The following is a 24,339-nucleotide window of genomic DNA, read 5'->3' as shown; positions in this document are numbered from 1 at the left end:
GATTCAGAATGGAAACTTCCATTTAACACATAAGCTCTTGCTAGACTTCTCATGAATCCTGATATACTGTGATAACCCAGTTTTGCTTGAGGGAGGAATGTGAAATGATCACACCATGTCATGAGCCATCTTACACGATCTCATAGTAATTCCAAAGATGTCTGCTTACTGTGCATTGCCATCACAATGCCTTTTAATGGGTGTGGGAAATGCATGATAAACCCATGCAACTCAGGTTTATTGATCCGTTTACAAGACTTTGTTTTACTTGCAGGTACACCTTTGAGTAGTAACTCTCCTTTCTGTATACGCTGAAGCACATTTCCTTGTTTAATAAACTGGTTAAAAAGCTACTTAATTCTATCTCAGTACATGTAATAATTGCTGTAAATTACACTGAATATCAACAGTGTGATTAGATGTTTATAGCTTGTGTGTGACTAGTCTGTCTATGGGGTGTAAGAGTCAGTTAATCATCTGTTTCATTTTTATTCACTTTGATTATATTACTAAGTGTAAGGGTTGGAATTCGTGTAAAATCTTATGCTGTAGCGATAAAGTAACACTTTTAAGAGAGATGAATCAAAAGAGAAAATCTTGAATTTGAACCCCTTCAAAATGGAGGGTGCGGAGATTGGATTTGAGTACTCAGACTCACTTTCACACTTGGTTCCAGGTCACATCCAAAGGGTATGTGTCCTGGGCGTGGGTTTATTTTGTGGTTTGGATGCCATCCAAATCTCATGAGAACCTGCTCAAGGGACCAGAAAATCTCATAAGCTCATCTGATCATCAGCTGGCAATATTTCAGTGTTGCTAAATCCAAATCCTAGCCTTCCTTCTGCCTCAAACTTGAATCCAGTCCCAGCCTAAACCAAATACAGAACTGAATACTGCAATGTTGGCTAATCTCTGCTTTTCCGTTTAGCAGTGGAAATTCCCACAAGGCCATGCATTCCCACCACCATGTCTACGGGCAAAAAAGAATGACTGGGATGCCTTTTGGAGCCAGCCAAAGCTCCGCTTTTATTTGACAAAAATATGTTAAACAGTGAGCATTAGTGTTACATTTCAATTAATATGGCCAATTTCACAAAGCTGAAAATGGGGTAGGAATAAATGGTCAGTTTTCACAATGGAGAGAGGCAAACAGCAAGGTCCTTTAAGGATCTGTATTGGGTCTTGTGCTGTTCAAAATGTTCATTAATGATCTGAAAGAGGAAGTGAACCGGGAAGTGGCAAAGTTTGCAGATGATACAAAATAATTCAAAATAGTTAAGTCCAAAACTGACTGCAAAGAGTTACAGGGGGATCTCACAAAACTGGGTGATGGGGCAACAAAACGGCAGATGAAATTCAGCATTGATAAATGCATAGTAATGCACACTGGAAAAAAATAATCTTAACGAAAACTATATAGGGATGGATTCTAAATTAGCTATTACCTCTGGATAGTTCTTTGAAAACTTCAGCTTAACACACAGCTTAACGCACAGCAGTGGTCAAAAAGGCAAAGGGACTGTTAAGAACTATTAGGAAAGGGATAGAAAATAAGACAGAAAATATCATAATGTCACTATATAAATCCGTGGTGTGCTGACACCTTGAAATTGCGTCCTGTTTTGGTCATCCCATCTCAAAAAAGATTGGAATTGGAAAGGTTCAGAGAAGGGCAACAAAGATGAACCAGGGTATGAAACAGCTTCCACATGAGGAGAGACTAAAAAGATTAGGGCTGGGTCCAGTTTAGATAAGAGATGATTAAGGGGGGATGTGAGCGAGATCTATAAAAATCATGAATGGTGTGGAACAGAACAGAGACATGTTATTTACCCTTTCCACAATACAAAACATCAGGAGTGACCCAGTTACATTTATAGTCAGCAGGTTTAATACAAACACAAGGAAGTATTTTTCATACAACACACCATTAACCTGTGGAACTCACTGCCCTGTGATGTTGTGATGGCCAAAAGTATAACTTGATCTGAAAAAGAACTAGATAAGTTCATGGAGGACAGATCCATCAATGGCTGTTCTTCTGTATACTCCCCCGGATGCTCTGGTACTGGACAGAGTCAGAGACAGGATACTGGGCTAGATGGATCACAGGTCTGACCCATTATGGCAGTTCCCATGTTCTTAAACGTCATAGGATAGTTGTTGGAGTGGTGAATGCCATATTAATTTTGACACTGAGCTTTGAGAAATTCTGATTCAGTAAAGATGCGTTCCAAGAACATTCATATTATCTCTATTAATTCAACACAGAGGTTTGTTGGTGGGTCACGTCAGACACTTCCAGTGATTGGGCATGCTGTCTCCACAGCAATCGCAGCCTCTGTCAGCCTGGGGAGAAGAGAGATGGGGACACAAAGTAGGTTCACCTGCATGATAGTGGTGCGATGCTACTCCAAAGGCCTTCCCACTCAGTGTATTTTAATGCCTCCCCCACTCCTTTAGAATTCCACACCTTCTCCGTCCCTCTGCGGTAAATCTTCTAACGTGCTGCTTGTTTCTTCGCCTTGCATACATAAAAAGCAGGTAAAAATGGAAAGAGGTATCCCTGCTTACACTGTGAAACAACACGGCTGCCACTGAATGGTCTGCATATTTCAGGGTGTAGGAGCAGATGGGCAGGTATCTTCTTGGCGCTGTCTGAATCTCACAGGAAGGATCAGTTTGATGGCTATTTATTATTTGTATTACAGTAGCATCAAGGATCAGGGTCCCACCACATCAGGCCCCGTAGAAACCACTTCAAGTTGGAGTCCTGAGCTACTTTCATGTGACATTTCGCAGCTGCCACTGTTTGTGTGACATGTGACATCCGTGTGAGGGTGTGTGCGCACCTGAGTTCAGGTGAAATGAAGCTTTGCCGAAAATCTGAACAGAACCCATCTCTGTCCTTGGTAAGTGCTTGGAAATTCTGGTTATGGCAAGAACTGGAAGTAGAGTATCTGCAGTACCAGGAATTTAACAGTGCCCCCTTACTACCATGCTAGGGCACTGGTGCAAGCACTGACACCGGGGGCAAAGTCCCACATCAGACTTCTGCTGCATGGAGAACATAAAGTTTCAGTGCATTTTCTGAAAGCCTGCTACCTAAAAATTCAGCCTAACATGGCCACCTGGACAGAATGTTAAATTTCACCCACCCACCTCGACATATACCGCAGCAGTCCCTGCTGAGTTCACTGCGCAGATACTGTTTCAGAATGGAAATCACAACTTAATTATATTTTGGGGTGGGTGAGGGATTTGACAGGAGATTTCGTTCTGAGACCGATCAGGTCTCACTTGGGTTAGAAATCAGGATATTAACGTTGCTCATTTTAATTTTCTCTCTGAGTCAGATTCCCACTGTTTGAATTTGAGCTCAGTTTGTTCTGTTCATTATGATGGAATGTGCATGAATTTGACATTAAACTGATTATCTCGGAAAACAGTACCAATCATTCCCCCTTTTCCTGTGTACACTTGAGATTATATCTTTGTGGCTGACATAAAAATACAGAGCAGGAATAATAAGGCAGAGAGAAAACAAAACATTGATTTCAAATATAATGGATGGGGTTCCTAAGAAACGGGCAAATTCTGCCCTTGTTTACATGGCTACAAACCATACTTCAGTAGTTTTACATGGGAGTGACTGGGGGTTGAATGTGGCTCTGTGGTTTCTAACTAGGAAGAGAATTTTTCCTTTCCAATCACAATCACCAACGACCTGGCATCTGGACTTCACAACGATCATGGTTTAAGATGTGGCAATTCTGGCCCTAACTCTTGACCTGTCCTCCATGTACATGACCACACATACACATCTATGCACAGTCTCCCACACCCGCATGCACCCTTGCCTGTCCATATTTAAACATTCCCTACTTCACACCAGCACTGTGCCCCTAACAATCGCCGCTTCTGTCCCCTCACACAGTGCCCCTACACATTTAGGCCCCAATCCTGCAATTGAATCTGTTTGGATGGATGCCCACGCCTGGCACTTTTACACAAATGGCACTTTGGGGGGTTGTTGCCTAAAATTAAGACTATTGCCTAGGTTGTGAGAGGTCCTGGGTTCAAATGCTGCCCAAATCCTCTCGGTAAATGTGAAAGTGAGGATCTCTTTATGTCCTTCTAAAAAGGTGCTGTAGTTCAACTGGAAGTTATGATGCAGGCATCAGTGAGTGACATTCTCTGGCCGGTGTTATGCAGGAGGTCAGACTAGATTACCATAATGGTCCCTTCTGGCCTTAAAACCTATGAAGTCCCAAAGGTCTCTGACTGTCATAAGGGCACACACCTGCATGGATCTAATGGCAGGACTGGGGCCTGACATGGATTTGCAAGTCAGCTCACGTATACAGGGAATCAGGCAAGAAGAGAATTTTCTACAGAAGTGGAACAGTAACCTTTCTGTAGCATTCTTACGCCAAGCATGGAATTCTAGAGTAGGGATATAGTTCTCTATTCAACTTTACAGGCTTTTAGAGTTCATTTCTTTAGACCCCTGTTTAAATTCCGTAGAACTCTATTGGTATCATCTCTATCCCATTATTTTCCAAAAGGGTAAAATATATTAAGACATGATTAACATTTGCAATCAGTGAACTGATAGTTCCCTTAATGTGACAACTCTTATGGACAGGCGCAGCACCTTCGACGCACTTCATGTTAACAAAATAGTATGTGGTGACAATAACAAACTACTGCACAAGCCTTTCTCTCGGTGACTAAACTGCCTTTCCAAAGGAAGGAACATTCATTTGGATAACCCATCAACAGCAGACAACCCCCATTTACATTTTTTTCCACTTGCATTTTCCTCCAAAACTATATTAAAAAAAAATATGGTTGGAAACCTGAATGCAAATAAGGTGCCGTACGATTTATTACGAAATTTCTTCTACTCTGACAGTCTGGTACCCTGAGAGAGACAATAATGGCTCTGACAAGACATGAGTGAAAAATGGATTGGAGCCACATCGCTGCTCTGCTACATGACTGGTTATTGAGGGAGGCTGTCAGAACGCACCAGCGTCCTCATGGAGAGCGCTCTCAAAGGCTGCGTAGGACAGCAGAAAAATGGAAAGGACGGGGATGTTCGGATTAGTCACTGCTAGGTGGGAATAAACAGGGAAAGGCGACCCGGCTCTCTCTGTGCCACATCACTTATCTGTAGGGGAGGAAGAGGAGAGACATCTCTTCTGCACTTTGATTGCAGCACAAGGAATGTTCAAATTTCTCTACGCAAGTCCCCTGTTACTCTGCACCCATTTTTCGGGATCTACTCAAAAGTTTTCTGCAGAACCATCAGCCCCACACATGAGGTCTCTGTCACGCTGGCAATAACTGCTACTTTCAAGCAATCTAACTCAAAGCTGAGATGGAGATTGGAAGGTCTGTGAGGCAGGGCCTGTTTGCACAGTGCCTAGCACGTTGGGGTGCTGAGCCCTCACTGTGGCCCCTGGGTGTTACTGCAATACAAATAATAATAGCAACATAAGCTTCCCTATTTCTGTACCACGTGACACGCTATTACAAGAGAGCAGCTCCTAAACCGTTACCCGCTCTACAAGGCCCATGCATGAAACGACCACACTGCAGAGCTCTTCCCCTCACAATTCTTCCGTACCTCCCACTTTCCAGAAGAAGAGGGGCTCCCTCATGTCAGTACATCCCTCTACATCCCATTACTGAAGTTCAGTTGCAGTTTATGAATAATACACACTTCACGTACAGCTGTGTCGGCGGGCTAAAAGGGGACACGTACACAAGAGGGGGCTGACTTGGGAGATTGTTCAGTCAAAGGGATGGCTATGGGAAGGGGACACAAGCAGGTGGTTACACTTTGATTTCACAGTCCATATAATACACCTGCCATTGCACGCTGTGACACTCTACCTTGCACTTGTAGGCTCTTGGCACAGTTATCACCGAAAAAGATGCTCGACGTGTTAGCCTTGTGTAACCCACACACCTCCGGGGTTACCATCTAGAGGCACCGAGACCACTTAGAGATTAATGAGTCTGGTCTACAGCCTTAGCTAAGGACCAGAGGGCTTTTAGCTCAAGCAGTAGAGGCTCCTACACTAAGCTCCAGAAGTCCCAGGTTTGATCCTGCTGGCCAACAACTGTGACCTGTCAGTGTTATACCTGTAAATCAAGAACTTTAGAACCTCTTGCCCCATGAACATCATACAGATAAAGAGAGACTCGTTCCTCAACTCATGCTCTTACAAAGGACATTTTTTTCAGTTTGACTCTTATCATTGTCAGCCCACTATACGCAAAGACATCTACACCACGATAGCACGGATTCCAAGGCAGAGGAGGAGTACAACACAATACGCTCCACAGCACCATTCACACAGAATGCCCCAGGGCAGATTAAAGCTGACTCCTGGCTGATAGAGGTAAAGCTAGTTACACTGTGTCATGCAGAGATGTTACAGAGCAGGAATGCACAAGGAAGAGATGACAAGACTAAAGAAGAGGCATCATTTTGGGGAGTTTGAAAGGCTCCAGAACTAAGATCTGATGGTTTTACTGCACAAAGCACTGGAGTTACAGGCAAGACAGTTTTGAAACTGCGAAATGGAAACAGTCCCATCAATAAGAGGTTTTATTTCTGGACGGAGAATCTCAGAGTGGAGAGAGAAGAAGTCAGATTTGTGGTAGAAAAAGGGGAGAGAAAGATGTGGAGACTGAATACTAGAAAGACACTGTGAATTTGGATCCTGAAACAAGCAGGGGGTCCTTAGGGATTTCTGATTATGATGGTTATGTGCTCTTGCTTTTGGGAATGTAGAAGAAGACAACAGGTCAGATTCTCCACTCACTTCCTCCTGAGTTACAGTGGTACAATGCCACCGTAACCTACACTGGAGTAAAGCAGGCTAAGTGAAAGGAGAACCAGGTCTGGTGTATTTTGGACTAATCTATAACTACGTTGCCACCAAGAAATGATCAGGATGATTCTTAGTGCCGATGCTATTTCGGAGGGGAAAGTCAGCAGATTTTCAGTTAGAAAATGTGGCACACAGAGAGGCCAGAGAGGGAGCTTGGGCCAAGCCTTAAGTTCTTGACAGGATAAGTAGACTAGAATAACAGAGGAGGTGAAGGGGTGACATTAGAGTTGACAGGGTTCTTTCACCAGTGAGTGGAATATCGGTTTGGACATACAGAGCTGGAAGAGGTCATGACAGAGCAAGTCTTTCCTGGTAGAAAATGAAGACAGGGTTATATCTGCAGAGGGGGATGCGTTAGTGCAGATGGGATGCCTCAGGCTGATCTCAAACCAGAGACTCACAGGAAGACAGAAGAGAGAAAAGAAAGGGACTAGTAAGACTGGCAGGTACACAACTCAAATGGTGGACCGATGTCCATTGCTAATCGCAATAAAGGGACAAGCCTGGAGACAGAATTGAAACAGCGTGAGTAAGGCACCTGGTTTGAGAAGGATGTGATGTGATAATTGGCAGCAGAACTGAGATTAAAGAGAGCACATGAGCTACAATGAGGCTTGGCAGAATTCAATTTGTAAGTGTTAATAATTCCAATGGATAATACCAATGTTTATTTTAAAGCATTTTTTTCTGATTTTATCTGTTTAAATTTTCACAGTTATGCAAAATTAGGGGGTTTAAGCATTTTGAATTATGTATCTAATTGAATTTTTACTGTTGCAGGAAATTATGGGGGTTGAGCAACAGAGGGGTCAGACAGTAATTATTTAATGACAGTAGGCCCTGAGACTCAAAACGTTAAAACTTTATAACCATTAATACACAAGTTGCCAACTTCACATGTCAAAATATAAAATGTAAATATCCTTTAATCAAACTCTAATAAGTTCTCAAGCAGACTTTACTTACTTTGCCTATTTGTGCATTTCGATTATTACTGATTGAAATAATTTTCATCGGTTTGTGTGTGTATGGTGAAATCATTTATTGACATTTATTGATAAAAATCCAACCCTTCCAAGCCTATCTATAATCAAACGAGAGAGGCGATCCTCTCACCACAGCAGCTGCACTATGGCAAGGACCAATCCCCGACTGCAGATTGGCAAGGGGCTGTTTTGGTGAGGCAGATGAACACATAAAAAGAGGGTGACCATATTTCCCTATGTTGAATACGGGACACCTGGTAAAATTACTCGTATTCAAGCGAGTTCAATGGCAAACAATCAGAACTAGGCAGTACAAACGTTCAAATTAACATCAAGTTGACTGAGCCCCCGTTAAAAAGAAATGCTGAGTAACTGGATTCTTTTTATTTACCTCCTTATCTTTAAGACTTTAGGGTTCACACAGGGAGGGGTGACACACACACACCCCTACTCCCCCACTCACACAGGGAGGGGTGACACACACACACCCCTACTCCCCCACTCACACAGGGAGGGGTGATACACACATGTACACCTCTCTCACACGGGGTGTGGAGGGGGGTGACCGACCAACCGACCCCACCCTCCCTGCCTGGAGCTCTCTGCCCCCCATGCCTGGCTGGAACCCTGGGACGGAACCGCCTCTCCTGGTACCTGCGTCTTCCTGAGGGAACACGTGGGGGGGAATGCAGGGTCACATGCCCCCCCCCCAGATTTCTGCCTGAGTTCACACCAGAATGTGGCCAGCAGCAGCCTTTCAGCACTGAGCGGGAGGGAAGGGACTGGAGCTGCTTCCAGCTGCAGGGCGGGGGAGGGAGGGAAGGGGACGAACCTGGCCTGTGTCTTTGCGGAGCTCATCTCTTCTTTTCCCTCCTCCTCTCTCTGTGGCTGGAAGCACCTGATCCCTTCCTGCCTGCACAGGCTGTTGCTAGCCACAGACATAACCCAACTGCCGCCGCAGGCAGGAAGGGGTTAAGCCCTAAGGATGGATTGTGCACCAGGGCCCAGGGAACCTGACTGCAGGGGCTTCAGCGAACCGGCCAGAGAGGTGGCTCAGGGGAGGGTGCCTAGGGGATGGAGCAGCCCCGTGCTACCTGGGGTCAGGACCCAGGGTGGGGGGTGGGGGGTGAGGGGTGAAGAGGTTGCTAAGCCCCTGTCCGGGGGCTGCTGTGGAGCCTGCAGGTTCAGGGCATGACCAGGCTGGAAATCGCTCCCCACTTCCCCACTCCAGAGCTTAGCTGAGGGGTGTGGAGGCGTCCCTGTGCCAGAGCTGTACGGGGCTTTGGCACATGCAGGGCTCGGCTCCTCCTGGCCAGCGCCCCGAACTGGAGGATCTTGGGTTTTCCCGGGGCGCCGGCCCAGCCAGAGGAAGTGGGGGAAGGAAGGAGCTGCCGGACAGGGTACTGGTGAGCTGAGCGCCCCGACCAGGGGCTGGTTCTCCCCACAGTGCTGGGAGCAGGACGTGCCCTGCCGGTGGGGGTATGGAGGAGCGGCAGGGCTGGGGGGGGGGGTGAAGGGGCAAAGCAGGGAGAGGACAGTGAGGGGGAGCACATAAAGGGCGGATAGGTGGGCAACGGAGACAACATGTAACCTGCCTGCATTCACCAGCCACCACAGCTTGCAGCGTGCAGCCAGTGCCGGCCGGAAACGGGACGGGGGGCAGGGCCCTGCTGGCCGAGAGCTGGCATGCAGTGGGGGGCTGTGCTGACCGACCAGCATGGGGAGCCTCTGCCCCATGCGCTGCAGCTTTGCCCCGCTGCCAGCCTTGCATTGCCACCCCCATCGTCGGCCACTGGACCATCCCCCCTCACTGCTGATGAGAAGGCGGCTGGTGAGCAGGGGTCTGTCCAGCAGCAGGACCCGCCAGTACTGGTGGTGGGGACGGACAGAAAATATGGGACAGTTTCCCCATTTTTAAGAAAAAGTCGGGACACCTGCAGAAGGGCTTAAAAACGGGATGTCTGGTCACCCTACATAAAAAAGATGCTTAAAAGGGAACAGTGGAGACAAGATAGTAGCCAGGGATAGAGAGAGATTCTGGTGTGGAGGGAGTCTATTTTTTTTTTAGAAAAGCGGTGAATGCGACAGCTGCTTGGGGACTATGGGGAAGGACACCAAAGAACAGAATGTGGTTAATTATAAAGGGAACATAACTTATACAAATACAGTTAAACAACATTGCTAAGACTTGGTCAAAAAGCGTGAGAGGGGACATCCCTTCCAAATCCACAGGAATGATGTTTCAGTCAATGAGTACCTTTTATAAACAGGCTGCCTAATAATGAACTTACAGCCAGTCTCAAGGAGTTGTGTTAATTTCAGACATGATGTTCTTGCCTAGCACCCTTTGTAACAAGAGGTCCCATGTTTCTTCGAAGGTGTTAACTCCCAAGGTGGTTTTGTAGTCCCCATTTGTACTGATACTTTTATCAACAGAAAAGAAAATGTGGAATATGGTATCCAACTCCACGGGTAGGTGCTAACCAAAGGCAGAACAATCAGGATTGCACAATCAGGACTTAAAAATATTGCTGGGGTGGGAATCTCTTAACGTTGTCCTGCCAGCCTTGGAAGGAAGCTGCAGAGGGTGACCACTTTGGAACCATATCCCGATTTTCTCAGTTTAAGATGCCATTTTCATTCTGGAACAAAACTGACTGAGCTGACAGAGGAAAGATGCCCTTCCTCCCCTCATGAACCCAAGACATCCTGCTTGCAAAAGCATTGCTTGCACTCTACATGGATGTGAGGCAGGGCCGCCCAGAGGGGGGGGGGTAAGTGGGGCAATTTTCCCCAGGCCCCGGGTCCCACAGGGGCCCCCCACGAGAATATAGTATTCTATAGTATTGCAACTTTTTTTATGAAAGGGGCCCCCAAAATTGCTTTGCCCCAGGCCCCCTGAATCCTCTGGGCAGCCCTGATGTGAGGGCAAGTCAACCTCTGCATTATCTGAAGGGATTCACATCTCATGCACCGGAGAGAGAACAGCTGAGACTATGTGGTGGATGGGGCAGGTTGGTTCTGGCTGCAAACTCCCTCAGGCTGCAAAGCAAAACCCTCCTAATTAGCACCACAAAAGCCACACAGCCCCTCTCCCTTCTCTGTGAGGGATGGAAAGAGGTGTAAATGGCAACCTGCTTGGACCAAACAAACGTAAAGGAAGTTTCTGTCATGGCGGTGCATCTACCCTTTGCTTCAATGAATTAACTGCAAACAATTATAGTAACAAGTCAAAACCATTGATGACAAGTGGGTGTGATGGGACAGCAACACACACTCATGGTTACTGACCTACTCTCTCCTTCAAAAGGTTACGGGGAATGTATCTGAAGAGTAAGGGAACTCAGTCCAACCTTTTTGATCTCCTAGAGCACTGTAGTGACCCATCACTAATTAGAGACTCAAAATCTTCACGCCCTCCCCACCTGCTCTTAGTTAGGCAAAACTCAAAGTAAAGTCAATGGGAATTTTGCCTGAATAAGGACCAAATAAGAACCAAAGTCTTACGTCTCTTGTCACATCATCGTTACATGGAAACAACTCCATGGATTTTAGTGGGATTACTTCTGACTTACATTGGTTGAAACGAGAGGTGAATCAGACCCTGAGGGCTGAATCTTGTCCTCTGTTTACACCAGTATTTATCTGGTGGATTTTTGTTGTAAAACAAGGAGCAGAATTTGGCACCAAGTACAGCCCTCAGGATTTGGAGTACAGCCCTTAGGGTTCGGCCCACAGTTAGCCATCAAAATAATTTAACTAGAGGCAAAACAGGGCAGCTTGGGAAGGTTAGTAGACCCAATAATTCCATACCATCATTTTTCCTGGAAAAAGCTCAGTGGGAGACCTTTTTAAATGTGCCAAGATTTCACACTGCAATAGGTGCTGTATTTTGTTTAGCATTACTCCATTGCTACACGTATCCGATAATGTTTCCCTCCCAGAGCTCTGAACAGCTCACATAAGTCAGGCACTCATTCTAGATATTAAGATCACTCACAATTATTTTGTTCCAAGTGCGCAGGTTTGTCTTAAGTGTGTGTTCTGCAGTATCTTGTTACTTCCACAAATACTATGAAATTGCTTTATACCTGGGACAATGTGGCTTAACAGACTATACAGCCATATAACTGCCCATTTTTACTGCTAGCAATGAGGCCTGATGGCTCACCATCTGATGGCTCTAGCTGTCCGACCGTAGGACAAAAGTTCTTTTTAAATTCCTAACTTTTTCGGAAATTATATTCTTGAAAATGCATGTGTAAAAATAAGGAAAAAAACCAACCAACCAACCAACCCCCCCACCCCGACAATAAAAAACCCTTCCCAGTTAACGGACACTGGAATACACTGCACTCCAACTGCATTTCATTCTGTGATATAACGTTCTTATCACAGGGAATAAGGTCCAGCACAATTTGAGGTTTGGGGAGAAGGAAGGGGGAATAAATTTCAGACTACTTGAAAAATAATCATAAAAGTTGTAGATAGGAAAAACAGTTTATAATTACCTCTGTTGAGGGAAGCTGAACTGTTTATATCTCCGGTAATAAAGGAAGACTCGGACTGCTTTCGAACTGTGTCATTCCACATTCTACGGATCCGGCTCTGAAGAGGAATTGAACCACATAGGTAATGAATTTTTAGCAGCTGCAGATAGATTTCTTTCTGCCTCACTAAAGATGGCTTACTGGCATGTCTAGAGGATGAGACATCTTCCTATCCAGTTGTAAGTAAGCAGTTTCTGATTGGCTATCACCCGCCTATTGCATACCAGCAGGGCCGGTGCTACCATTAAGGCAAACTAGGCGGTTGCCTAGGGCGCCAAAATTTGGGGGCGCCAAAAAGCGGTGCCCCCAATTTTTTATTTACAGCGTTCCTCCCCGAGCATGCCGTCGCTGCTCCACTTCTCCCGCCTCCCAGGCTTGCGGCGCCAATCAGCTGTTGGGCGCCACAAGCCTGGGAAGGGAGGAGAATTGGAGCGGGGGCGGCGTGCTCGGGGAGGAGGTGGAGCAGAGGTGAGCTGGGGTGGGGAGCTGCCACATGGCTCCCCGGGGGGGGGGGAACTGCTGGGGGGGGGGGCTTTCAAGGGGGGGGGGCAGGGAGCTGCCGTAGGGCTGGGGGGTGGGAGGGCGCAAGGTGGAAGTTTCACCTAGGGTGCGAAACTTCCTTGCACTGGCCCTGCATACCAGACACTCGCTGCCTGGCTTCAGAACATGAATTTGTATCTCAAATAAGAAGTGCATCACAGGATAGCATATATTTTCTAAATATTAATAAACAAGCAGAACAGACCGTGCACAAAATAACCTCCATGCAAGATATTGTTCCAGCCGTGTAGTGTTGAATGACTGAAACTAACTCACAGAAAATAGCATGAATACTTCTAAAATTCCCTTGTTGTATATTGATTTGTATCTGTTTTTTTTTCAAGTACACTGGAATAGTTGTTTTATGTCTAGGCATCTTTGGATGTGCTCAAGTTTTCTAGAGGTTTATTATCCACTGTGGGGAAGATGAGAAATAAATACAGCCACAAAACAAGAGAAGTTATATTCCCCTAATGAAAAACAGCGAAGATTTTGACATTTATGGCATAGCATTTATTGAAGGGGTCTTGTTGTGTTATCCCGGATTTAGCGGTCTTCTGTTTTGTCTTTCAGATGGGTCATGGGGCATTTGCCTTTGTCACTCGCACCACACCGCCTCATCCCCAAGCCTGTGCTTTGGAAAATCTACTGACAGATTTCCAATGGTCTAAGCAGCTGCGAGCAGGGGCAGTTTTTCAGAACTGAGTAGTGCCTGTTGTTCCTTGAAAATCTGGTCATTTCTTTTAGGTGCCTGAAGATGGAAGCTGATCCCCTTTGGAGAACCCAGTCACTTACTGAGATGCCTAAATGGGAGGTGTTGAGTGCTGAGCTGTTTTGAATATCTGGCTCCTGATTGCTGGTTGTTTTTCTCCCCGTTATCTGGAGGGAGGGTCCAAAGAGACATATTTCCCAGCTGCATTGCTGAATGTCAGGATGAGAGGTGGCCAAATGAACTTGCTGCACGGCTGTACAACTGGGACTGTCATGGGCCTTGCATACGTGATCCGCCTTTGCTATGGGGAAACCCAATCTGGGGTTGTGGCTTCCGTCATCCCTCCTTGTCTCCTGACGCGGGGAGAACGATTCAGGATGCACTAGCTGCAAGCTAAAGTATAAAAATGCTACTACAATAATAATAAAGGGCCTGAATCACCCCTGCGCGGCTTCAGCATGAGGATGGTGTTATTCCACTGATTTCAGAGGAGTTACACCAGCATCTCATTGGGGTATATGGCAGTGGGAGAACGAGGGCCGAAATACATATGGCTTGCACTGTAGTGTCGCCATGGGCAGCCTCATCTTTCCTAGTTTGTGTGTCAAAGAGTCCGTGCTCCTCAGTGCATGGGAGCTGAGCCCCGGAGAGTTCCCAGAGCAGTAAGCATTATGCTTTTCCACGTAGCCAAACATGGAAGGTGTCCTCCATTTTGATGAGCTTGGACAGACCCAGCACAGCAGGCTCAGAGAACAGCCACACATAAGGAGTTTGGGACATGATAACCCCCGCCCGAAGAGATGGGTTAGGCAGGGAAGTGTGTAAAGTGTTGGAGTGTGTGTGTGTGTGTGTGTGTGACTGTGCTTCATGCCTGCAAACTGCTGTGCTGAGCTACTTATCCCCATATGCTGACAGCAAATGGAAAGCAGATGGTTTTATTATCAGCCTCCATCTTTAACAGAATCCTACACAATCAAAGGTATTGCTCAGGTACAAAGGATGTAAGGCAACCTCTCCTTTTCCCCAACGCAGAACGTCACTGGGGCTGATGGGGAGTATAGGGGGACCTAGACAAATTAGAGGATTGGGCCAAAAGAAACCTGAGGAGGTTCAACAAGGACAAGTGCAGAGTCCTGCACTTAGGATGGAAGAATCCCATGCACTGCTACAGACTAGGGACCGAGTGGCTAGGCAGCAGTTCTGCAGAAAAGGACTTAGGGGTTACAGTGGACGAGAAGCTGGATATGAGTTAACAGTGTGTCCTTGTTGCCAAGAAGGCTAATGGCATTTTGGGCTGTATAAGTAGGGGCATTGCCAGCAGATCGAGGGACATGATCATTCCCCTCTATTCAGCATTGGTGAGGCCTCATCTGGAGTACTGTGTCCAGTTTTGGGCCCCACACTACAAGAAGGATGTCGGAAAATTGGAAAGAGTCCAGCGGAGAGCAACAAACATGATTAGGGGGCTGGAGCACATGACTTATGAGGAGAGGCTGAGGGAACTGGGATTATTTAGTCTGCAGAAGAGAAGAATGAGGGGGGATTGATAGCTGCTTTCAACTACCTGAAAGGGGGTTCCAAAGAGGATGGATCTAGACTGTTCTCAGTGGTAGCAGGTGACAGAACATGGTCTCAAGTTGCATGGGGGAGGTTTAGGTTGGATATTAGGAAAAAACATTTCCACTAGGAGGGTGATGAAGCACTGGAATGGGTTACCTAGGGCGGTGGTGGAATCTCCTTCCTTAGAGGTTTTTAAGGTCAGGCTCAACAAAGCCCTGGCTGGGATGATTTAGTTGCGGAGTGGTCCTGCTTTGAGGAGGGGGTTGGACTAGATGACCTCCTGAGGTCCCTTCCAACCCTGATATTCTATGATTCTATGACACTGTGAGTCAATAATTCTGCCATGTGGGGGAAAACATCCACATACCTCCAAGGACACTGAGAAACCCACAGATGAGCGCAAGGGAGACACCTGCCCAGCCCTCACCTATGACATGGGTAAGATGGCACAAGGAGGGGAAGCATTGTTCTGCACTATGGAAATGTGAAGCCTGGGACTTCCAAGGAATTTTAAAGGAGGTAGGCAGGTGTCCACGAGCCTTAGGGTTCTTGAAAATCCCAGCTGAAAACTCTACAATAACCCATTTTGGTCACACTTTATATTAAGATTCCATTTATAAATGGTTTATAAAGTGTTACTAGACGTCATAAGCAGGTCACAGACATGAGCAGTGTGCGCTATAGTTGTAAACGTTTCAGCAGAAGGTGCAACAGATGGTTATGAACAGAGCTGGTTGGGAATTTTCCAATTAAACGTTTTTTCATTGGAAAATGCCAGTTGGTGGGAAAAACAGAAACTGTTCGAGAAACAGTGATAGTTTTTATGAAACACCTGACTCGAAACATTTTTGGTTAATAAAGTTTTGAGATTGTTGAACAGGAAAGTTTCAGTGTTTTGAATAAAACAGACCTCTTGTTTTGAAATGTTCGGACATGTACGCTAACGAAAGGTGAAACAAACCTTGAAATGGAAACAAAACATTTTGGAATTATCAAAATGAAATTATTTGATTGAACTGAACTGATTTTTTTTATAAATTGATTTTTGGTTTTTGAAAATTTGTGAGATTTAGATCAGAAAAAAATATCAAATTCTCATGGGATGGGAAAACTGTTTCCCACTCCTATTAATGAGTCACAGTTTAAGTATCCATTGGACTCTATGACAATTGATTTACCCGGTATTAAATCATCTATTAATCGCTTATTAAGCCTTTATAAACATTTTTATGAATGGAACTTTAATGTAAAGTGCGACCCTTTTAAATATTTAATTACTAATGGTGGAGAAGCTTGTTTAATTTCTTTGGCGTAATTGTTCCTGATTATTAATTATGATGTTTTGGAGTATCTTAACAGGGGAAAATATTTTATGTGGTTTATCTTCCCCTGCAGCTTGTATTTTGCTATAAAATAATAGAATGCTTCCAAGCAATCCTATGTCATTTCTCTGTAAAACACACCGAGACAATGTGTCACAAATGTTAAATAAATGGCATTAGATACTCTCTATAACCCTGTAGGATCATCATCCATTTTCTGCTGTAATTTTATTTGTGTGTTGTAATGCTTGTGAGAAGTGCAGGATGGCCAGCCGCAGAGACTGGAGTCCTCTGTTGATACAGAAAACAAGCACAGGACAGGAAGCTGGAGTGGAATCCAAGCACAAACCCGCCAAAGTGTCTCAACCTTAGTTTGGAGGGACTGCTAGAGGGTTATGGCCACACTGCACAATTCACCTGGTTGATTGGCACCTAGGTCTGAACACCTGAGTTAGCCTAGCCTGGGTGTGAAAATGAAATTCATTATAGTGTTCTTAGGGAACTAGCTGAAGCAATCTCAGAACCATTAGCAATGATCTTTGAGAACTCCTGGAGGACGGGTGAAGTCCCAGAGGACTGGAGAAGGGCAAACATAGTACCTATCTTTACAAAGGCAAGAAAAAGAACCCAGGGAATTATGGACCAGTCAGCCGAACTTCGATACCTGAAAAGATACTGGAACAAATTATTAAACAATCAATGTGTAAGAACCTAGAGGATAATAAGGAATAGCCAGCATGGATTTGTTGAAAACAAATCATGCCAAAGCACCCTAATGTCCTTCTTTGACAGGGTTATTGGTCTAGTGAATGGGGGGAAGCAGTAGACATGATACATCTTGATTTTACTAAGGCTGTTGATACAGTCCCATATGATATTTGCATAATTAAAGTAGGGAAATGTATTCTAGATGAAACTAATATAAGGTGGGTGGACAACTGGTTGAAAGACCATACTCAAAGAGAGTTATCAATGGTTTGCTGTCAAACTGAGAGGGTGTAGCAAGTAGGGGTCTCGACTTGCATAATGCAGTGTTGAGCATGCTTATAAAATCTGTGTGTGACACTAAGCTGGGAGAGGTTGCTAGCACTTTGGAGAACAGGATTAGAATTCAAAACAACCTTGACAAATGTGAGAAGTAATCTGAAATCAACAAGATGAACTCAATAAAGATAAGTGGTAAGTACTATGCTTAAGAAGGAAAAATCAAATGCACAGCTGAAAAATGGGATAAACTGGCACGTGGTAGTAATGCTGGAAAAGCTCTGAGAATTATAGTGCATCACAAATGGAATGAGAGTCAACAACATGATGCAGTTGCGAAAAAGGCAAATATCATTCTGGGGTGTATTAATGGGAGTGTTGTATATGTAAGACATGCTAGGTAGTCAATAGGCAGACCACTGGCCAAATCTGCACCACTAGACACTTTTGACCAAGAGGTTAAAGGCTCCATGTTCCATTACTATATGCGCTGTGTGCAGTCCCTAGCAGATGTCAGAATACAACTCTTGAATGACACCTTGGAAAACTTAAAATAAATAACAATTTACTTCCAAGACAACATAAATCACAAATTATGTTTTCCTGACAGATTATAAACTGTTATTCACTGCATGTTTCTGTCATAATTTAATAGGTGAATTGGCAAATATAATTAGATCCTTTAGTAATGCAGAATAAGTGTGTGTTTGGTTTCTCTTGATTAAGGAGTCAGCTAGTTTGTTTTATATGAACTGCTCTTCATAAATCAGCATCCTTAGACAAGTTAGGGAGTAAAATGCCAAACTCCCAAACAGAATAAACATTGATTTTTTGGATGAACAGAGCATAATAAAATTTAGAAAATAAATATTATTATTTGAATCTCAGTTGATTCTTTGCAGAGATCCATAAACTATGGAAACTGAGTAAACCAACAGATTAAAACAACTATTGCCAGAAAGTGATAGGCCTCAACACCCAGCCTATACAAGATTTTTAGCTGCTGTTGTTTTTTTATCAGCATAAATATTTTGTTGGGGTAGCACAGTAACCTTGTCATATAAAACACACATTCCTTAGCCTTGGGGAAAAACACCTTTGTTTTCACCTCAATTCATTTAAGGACTGCTTAAGGGATGCTAATGGTAATTTCAACCTAAGGTCACCAAACTATGCTCGATTCAGGGATGTCACATCTGAAAGCATGGGGCCAAATTCTGTTTTGCATGACACTGGCGTAACTCTGAAACAGCTCCTTTGACTTCTAATGGAACTGCTACAGATTACCACTCCTATAACAAAGAGCAGAGTGTGACCCATGACGTTCAGAAGGGAAAGAATGATACCAAACAGGAAGTCTTTGAGCTGCCCATTTATCAAATCAGTTTTATAATCAACTTATTCCCCCATCAGTTTTACAAGCAAATGAAGCCTCCTTGACTGATGGATTGTTACTGCACAAAGTGATGTACCTGCCCAAGAGGATGTCTCATTTCCAGAAATGAATCCTTTGCCTACAGATCACCCGATGCAAAGAACGATATTAGCAGGCAGGTAAGAAGCATTCCATGCCGGTGAACATACACGGTTTACCTGTGAGCCTGTGGAATATCGTCCAGGAGTCCGTGACCCAGATGTTTTTCCTGAGCCGATGGAGCTCTCCGTACTTTTCCCACTACAGCAATGTGTGCGCAGGCATTTTCCATATTCTTTACGTACCTAGCCAATTAAACAGTCATTTCCATTAGTGGGCAACTCCCTCTCCAGCCTGAGACTAAAGATTTTCAATAGTTTTTTTCCTCCTCTATGATTCATTAAAATTATAGCTGTTTCTGTGCATTTAGAAGAATTCCATTACACCTTTCAACAGTGTTCTCCTAACACATTAGCTCTACATTTATGATGTCATAAGGGACGGCTTTTATGTAGGAAAGCGGTTCACCGATATCAGTCGAATTTAGCTACCTCTGAGGCACATCAAAGCAGCATGAGAGAAACTAAAGACATTCTATTTATGCCCCAAAATTAATATCTTCATAGATTTGATATGAACTGGCATATTGGCTCATCACAGTGCTACAAATTATTGCTTCTGGCAGGGGACTAGGAGGAAAATTACAAAAAAAGAAACGTATGAGAGGAATTGATTTCATATATATATTCAAACTCCAGAAAACTGTGAAACTGACAGTCTTTGAAATGAAGTCTTCTGTGTGTAGAACTGGTGGGAACGGTGCAAACGCCCCCATAAAGCCCTATAATATGACAGACAAGACTGAGGAGTTAATGGGGTAATTTCTCTGGCAAAAATTGATGTCGTTCCCCTGACTTCAATGGAACTACACTGACATACCCCAGCTGAGGCTCTAGGCACTGGAAAAGTTTGGAGTGTGTGTATAATTTAGACTGCACATGCATGGAGACCAGGGAGAGGCCAGAGTGAAAATGGGTCATCTGCTGAGCTGGGTGATCTCAGGCTGTGCCACAAATGTGAAAAAAGGCCACTTTACTTCTCCACGTGAAATGTAAATGCAGTAGGAAACCGGCAGAGGTTAGTCTGTGAGCACACTATGCTCACTGCTCTCTGATTAAATCTCTCTCCACTCTTCCTATGGGCATTTCAGAAACCTATCTGTGAAACGATTATTTAAATAGCAGATTACAGGGTTTTTTTTATTAGGCCTTTCCATAAAAGCTTGAGACAAACACAATACCATGAGTGCCCAATGTGCTCTCGAGTGCCTAATCAGTCCTTTGCTGAGAGAAAATAATTCAATTCCTTTAATTAGCCACCAACTGCTTCCCACCACAGCTATGTGCTGATTTTCCAGTCCGTGAGAGACAGAAAATGTCCCCCCCACTCAAATAATCCCTCTCCCAACCCCTTGGTTCAGGGAAAGAGATTCCCAAAATCCAGGGACTGGACTGGATTCTCCTCTCCCCTACCTTGGCGTAAATTAGCAGTACCCCACTGAAATCAACGACAGCACACTGTCGTAAAACTGGCATGAGAGAGGAGAGATTCTGGCCAAAGAGTGTAAAATAGGCATCCGGTGCTGGAATGGCCACAATGCTATAATGCCATTAAGCGGTGCTGTGCTAGAAAACAAACATTTGCAAGAGGGCTGAGAGTTAGAGCAACAGGGTTTACAGGAAACACAGACTTGAAAGAAATCCAACTTCTTCATAAAAGGAAACACTGTAATCTGACTAGAATCATTAAAGAGTCAGAGAGCAGAGCAAACCCAAAACACTGAGAGCTGAAACAGGTTTAATGGAGAAATGAAGCTCCCGTCTCCCCAGAAATATACAAACACCAAAAGAGCACAACCCACACCTCAGCAGCATCTGCTGAAATTAGCACTTAACGGGCCAGATTCTGACATGGTCCTTCTGCTGAATACACTACAGGCAGATCCACTGAAGTCAATGGCACTATGCATGGAATAAGTGCTACTGGACTGAGGTAAGGGCATCAGGATCTCCAAAATAAGCAATGGGGTGCCTAGGCTCACAAAAGAATCTCTATTTAGGACCGCACGTAAAGCTGTCAATGGGTACGTCTACACTGCACACCAAGGTTGGGGTATGACTCAGGTTTGGGGGGTGGATCCGAGCCCAAATCCTGCTGAGACTCGGGTCGAAGCCCTGTCGTTTTGCAGTGTGGACGCAGCTGAAGCCGCAGACTTGAGTCAGAAGGTCTGTGCACTGCAGTATGGCTGCGTTAGCCCTGCTCTGAGACCTGGGCAGGGGTGCTGGAACAATTTTTATAGCGACGGCGCTGATGATGGTAGCCATGGAAACCATGCATTTGGTGTTTGTTATTTACTTCAAGCCAGGGGGTGTGGCAGAACCCGCAGCACCCCTGAACCTGGGTCCAGCAACTGTAACTCAGATTTATAATGCAAGTGGATACCGAGGCGTTAGCTTGGAAACGCTGAGTCCACAAGCCCAGGTCCCATAGATCCGGATTTACAAGGCAGTGTAGACACACCCAATGGGACCTGGGCATGTGTTTAAGTGCTTTCCCTCTTTCCCAATCTGTGGTATCTATAGACTAGTAAAGGCTCAGACAATTGTTAGAAATATAGAGCAGCAGTAACACACAACAAGATTTGCACTTCTATCAGATGCCCTCTCATAGTCAGTGCTGGAAAGGCAGGCAGGCCTTTGACCTCAGGAGGCACTGGAGATGTATAGGTACTCGGGGTATAACTGCATTCTTTTGTCATCGTTATACAGCTTAGAGGATACTACAAATAACACTGAAACAGATGCACAGATAAAATGCAAATGCTTTTTGAACAGCGTATTCAGCAGAGAATTGTTTCAAGGGCATGCTCATGTCATCCCTGTTTGCTCTTTTTGACTGAGATTAGTGGGATTCCTTTCTATTTGATATATCATGTATATAGATGGTAGAATTTACAAAGCCTAATATGGGACAGGCTAATTCCCCTTACTCACGCTGAGTGGTGCCTGATGCCCCACGACAATGCGACTGCCTGCAGAGTGAATTATTCAATGTGAATAAGGGAATCAGAATCTAGCCCTTAATGATTCATTTATTAAAAGGTCAAATTAACATTTCCACATACATTCTGTAATAAAGAAAAATTGGCTCTCCTTAAGGCTCAGAAGCGCTATCATTTTCTCCACATTTAAGTGAAAATGCCATTGGCTCATTTCAGCCCATTTACAAGCAGAGTTTTCTTTTCTCCTCTAAACCGCAGTGGATTTGGTGGAGAATTTTGGTGTTTTCTTTTTTTTTTTAACGTAGGTTGTAGCAATATGGCTGCTTAAAAGTGACTAAGTAACTACATTGCTCTTACCGAGTCTACGCCAGCAAAGCATTTAGGCATGCACTTAACTTTAAGCATATAAGTAGTCCTCATGATTTCCATGGAGCTACTCATGTACTTAAAATGAGGTATGTGCTTACGTGTTTTGCTGAATTGGGTCATTATCATTAAACCAGTAACAACACATCATGCGCCTGATGCCAATACATCAGTAAATGCTTGGCGTATGAATATACATACATATATAGGTCTGCTTAGTTTCTTACCTTCATGAAATGCTTGAAACCAATCTATACTGTGCAGTCAACGATGCTGCATTATGCTACCCTGAGATACTAAATAGCAGCTCTAAACTTTTAGGTCAATATTTTCATAAACAGCAGCCTAAAGTTAGGTGGCAATCCCCAGAACATTGATGGCTCCTTAGGCAACTGCAGATACTGTAGGTGCCTAAAGATGTTTCTGACAGTATTTGCTCTGTTCACCTGACTTGTCTCTTTAAAGTATTCAGCATCTTCCTACGTTTTTATTATTATGCATGGAAGTTAAAAAGTTTTAGAATCATTATCACAAACTTGGATTTGAACTAAAGCATTCAAGTCTCTTATGAGGATCGCTCCGGAGATGAAATGACATGGAACAAAAATCTGACTCCAAGTTTCTTTCTCCAGTTTTAAAGCATGACGATTTAGCAAGCTGGTTCTCAAACTGCTTCCAAACAACTTGCTGGCCAAGGCTTTACTTGTCACCCTACCAGCTGCAATGCAGTACACTGCGGCTCATCCAGGGCTTGTTCCTGTTCCCATTCAAGTCAATGGGAGGATACCCATTCAGCCGAATGGTGCAAGGTCAAGCCCCTACATCCTGGTGCACTAAAGTCAATGGGAGTCTTTCCAGTGACTTCAATGGGCTTTGGATGTGGCCTGTAGGTGGAGAACAGGATCAAATTTCAGCAAGACCCCAATCCTACATTTATTAGAGCATAAGCTTTCGTGGACTACAGCCCACTTCTTCGGATGCATTCTATATGCATCCGAAGAAGTGGGCTGTAGTCCACGAAAGCTTATGCTCTAATAAATTTGTTAGTCTCTAAGGTGCCACAAGTCCTCCTGTTCTTCTTTTTGCGGATACAGACTAACACGGCTGCTACTCTGAAACTTTTCAATCCTACATTGTTATTCTCCAGCCACACAGGTCACAAGGCAGGATCGGAGTCTACATTTACAAGTGCTTACATTCTTTTCTATTAAAAAGCAACAGAGGGTCCTATGGCACCTTTGAGACTAACAGAAGTATTGGGAGCATAAGCTTTCATGGGTAAGAACCTCACTTCTTCAGATGCAAGAAGTGAGGTTCTTACCCACGAAAGTTTATGCTCCCAATACTTCTGTTAGTCTCAAAGGTGCCACAGGACCCTCTGTTGCTTTTTACAGATTCAGACTAACACGGCAACCCCTCTGATATTCTTTTCTATTGTAAGCTGAAAAGAGAAATTGGCCTTATTATTCCAAAAGTATATTTAATATTGGTAGAAGAAATTAATTTTTTTAAAGAGCTTTCATACGCCTGAATTTCCATGCTGTACAAAATGGATCTTAAAAACCTCTCCATGACTTTTTGGAATAGTTGTTATATATACCTTGTAGTGCTATAGGACCTGTGCACCTCAAAATTTTGAAAATCTTCCCCTTAAAAAAAATAAATGAAGCAGTTCCTATTAACACCTGATATGTACATCTATATAGACAGGCAATTCCCGAGTGCTTTCTTGCATTAAATTAAGCCAAGATACACAACCCCATTCTTCTCTCATTTATACCCATGTAAATCAGAAGGAAATTCATTCATGTTACTGATGTCTCCATTCATGCCAATGAAGTTGTCTCAGTGTAACACTGGAGTAAGTGAATGGAGAATCAGGCCTCTAAAATGCAAACAACTCTCACGGGTATTACATCCTCCCTCAAAACTA

At 44.2% G+C, this 24,339-nt stretch overlaps 1 protein-coding gene across 50 annotated transcripts in view; it reads right to left on the bottom strand.

Annotated features, from left to right (window-relative positions):
- The window catches only part of ADGRL3 (adhesion G protein-coupled receptor L3), an 820,109-nt gene that overhangs the window by 61,578 nt on the left and 734,192 nt on the right, over nt 1-24,339 (bottom strand). For 27 of the 50 annotated variants that reach the window (XM_042860378.2, XM_065595838.1, XM_042860377.2 and 24 more), the window contains 2 exons: nt 19,159-19,284; nt 12,409-12,505 (listed from right to left, as the gene is read on the bottom strand). In XM_042860378.2, coding sequence (XP_042716312.1) covers nt 12,409-12,505; nt 19,159-19,284 — 223 coding nt within the window. Of the gene's footprint in view, nt 1-996; nt 2,350-12,408; nt 12,506-19,149; nt 19,285-24,339 lie in introns of those variants that run through there. The other 23 variants (XM_024100865.3, XM_024100866.3, XM_024100864.3 and 20 more) reach the window with 3 other exon arrangements.

The sequence above is a fragment of the Chrysemys picta genome, chromosome 5, assembly GCF_011386835.1.
Source record: "Chrysemys picta bellii isolate R12L10 chromosome 5, ASM1138683v2, whole genome shotgun sequence".
NCBI classification, from domain to species: domain Eukaryota; kingdom Metazoa; phylum Chordata; order Testudines; family Emydidae; genus Chrysemys; species Chrysemys picta.
This window is presented reverse-complemented; position numbering and strand designations above follow the sequence as displayed.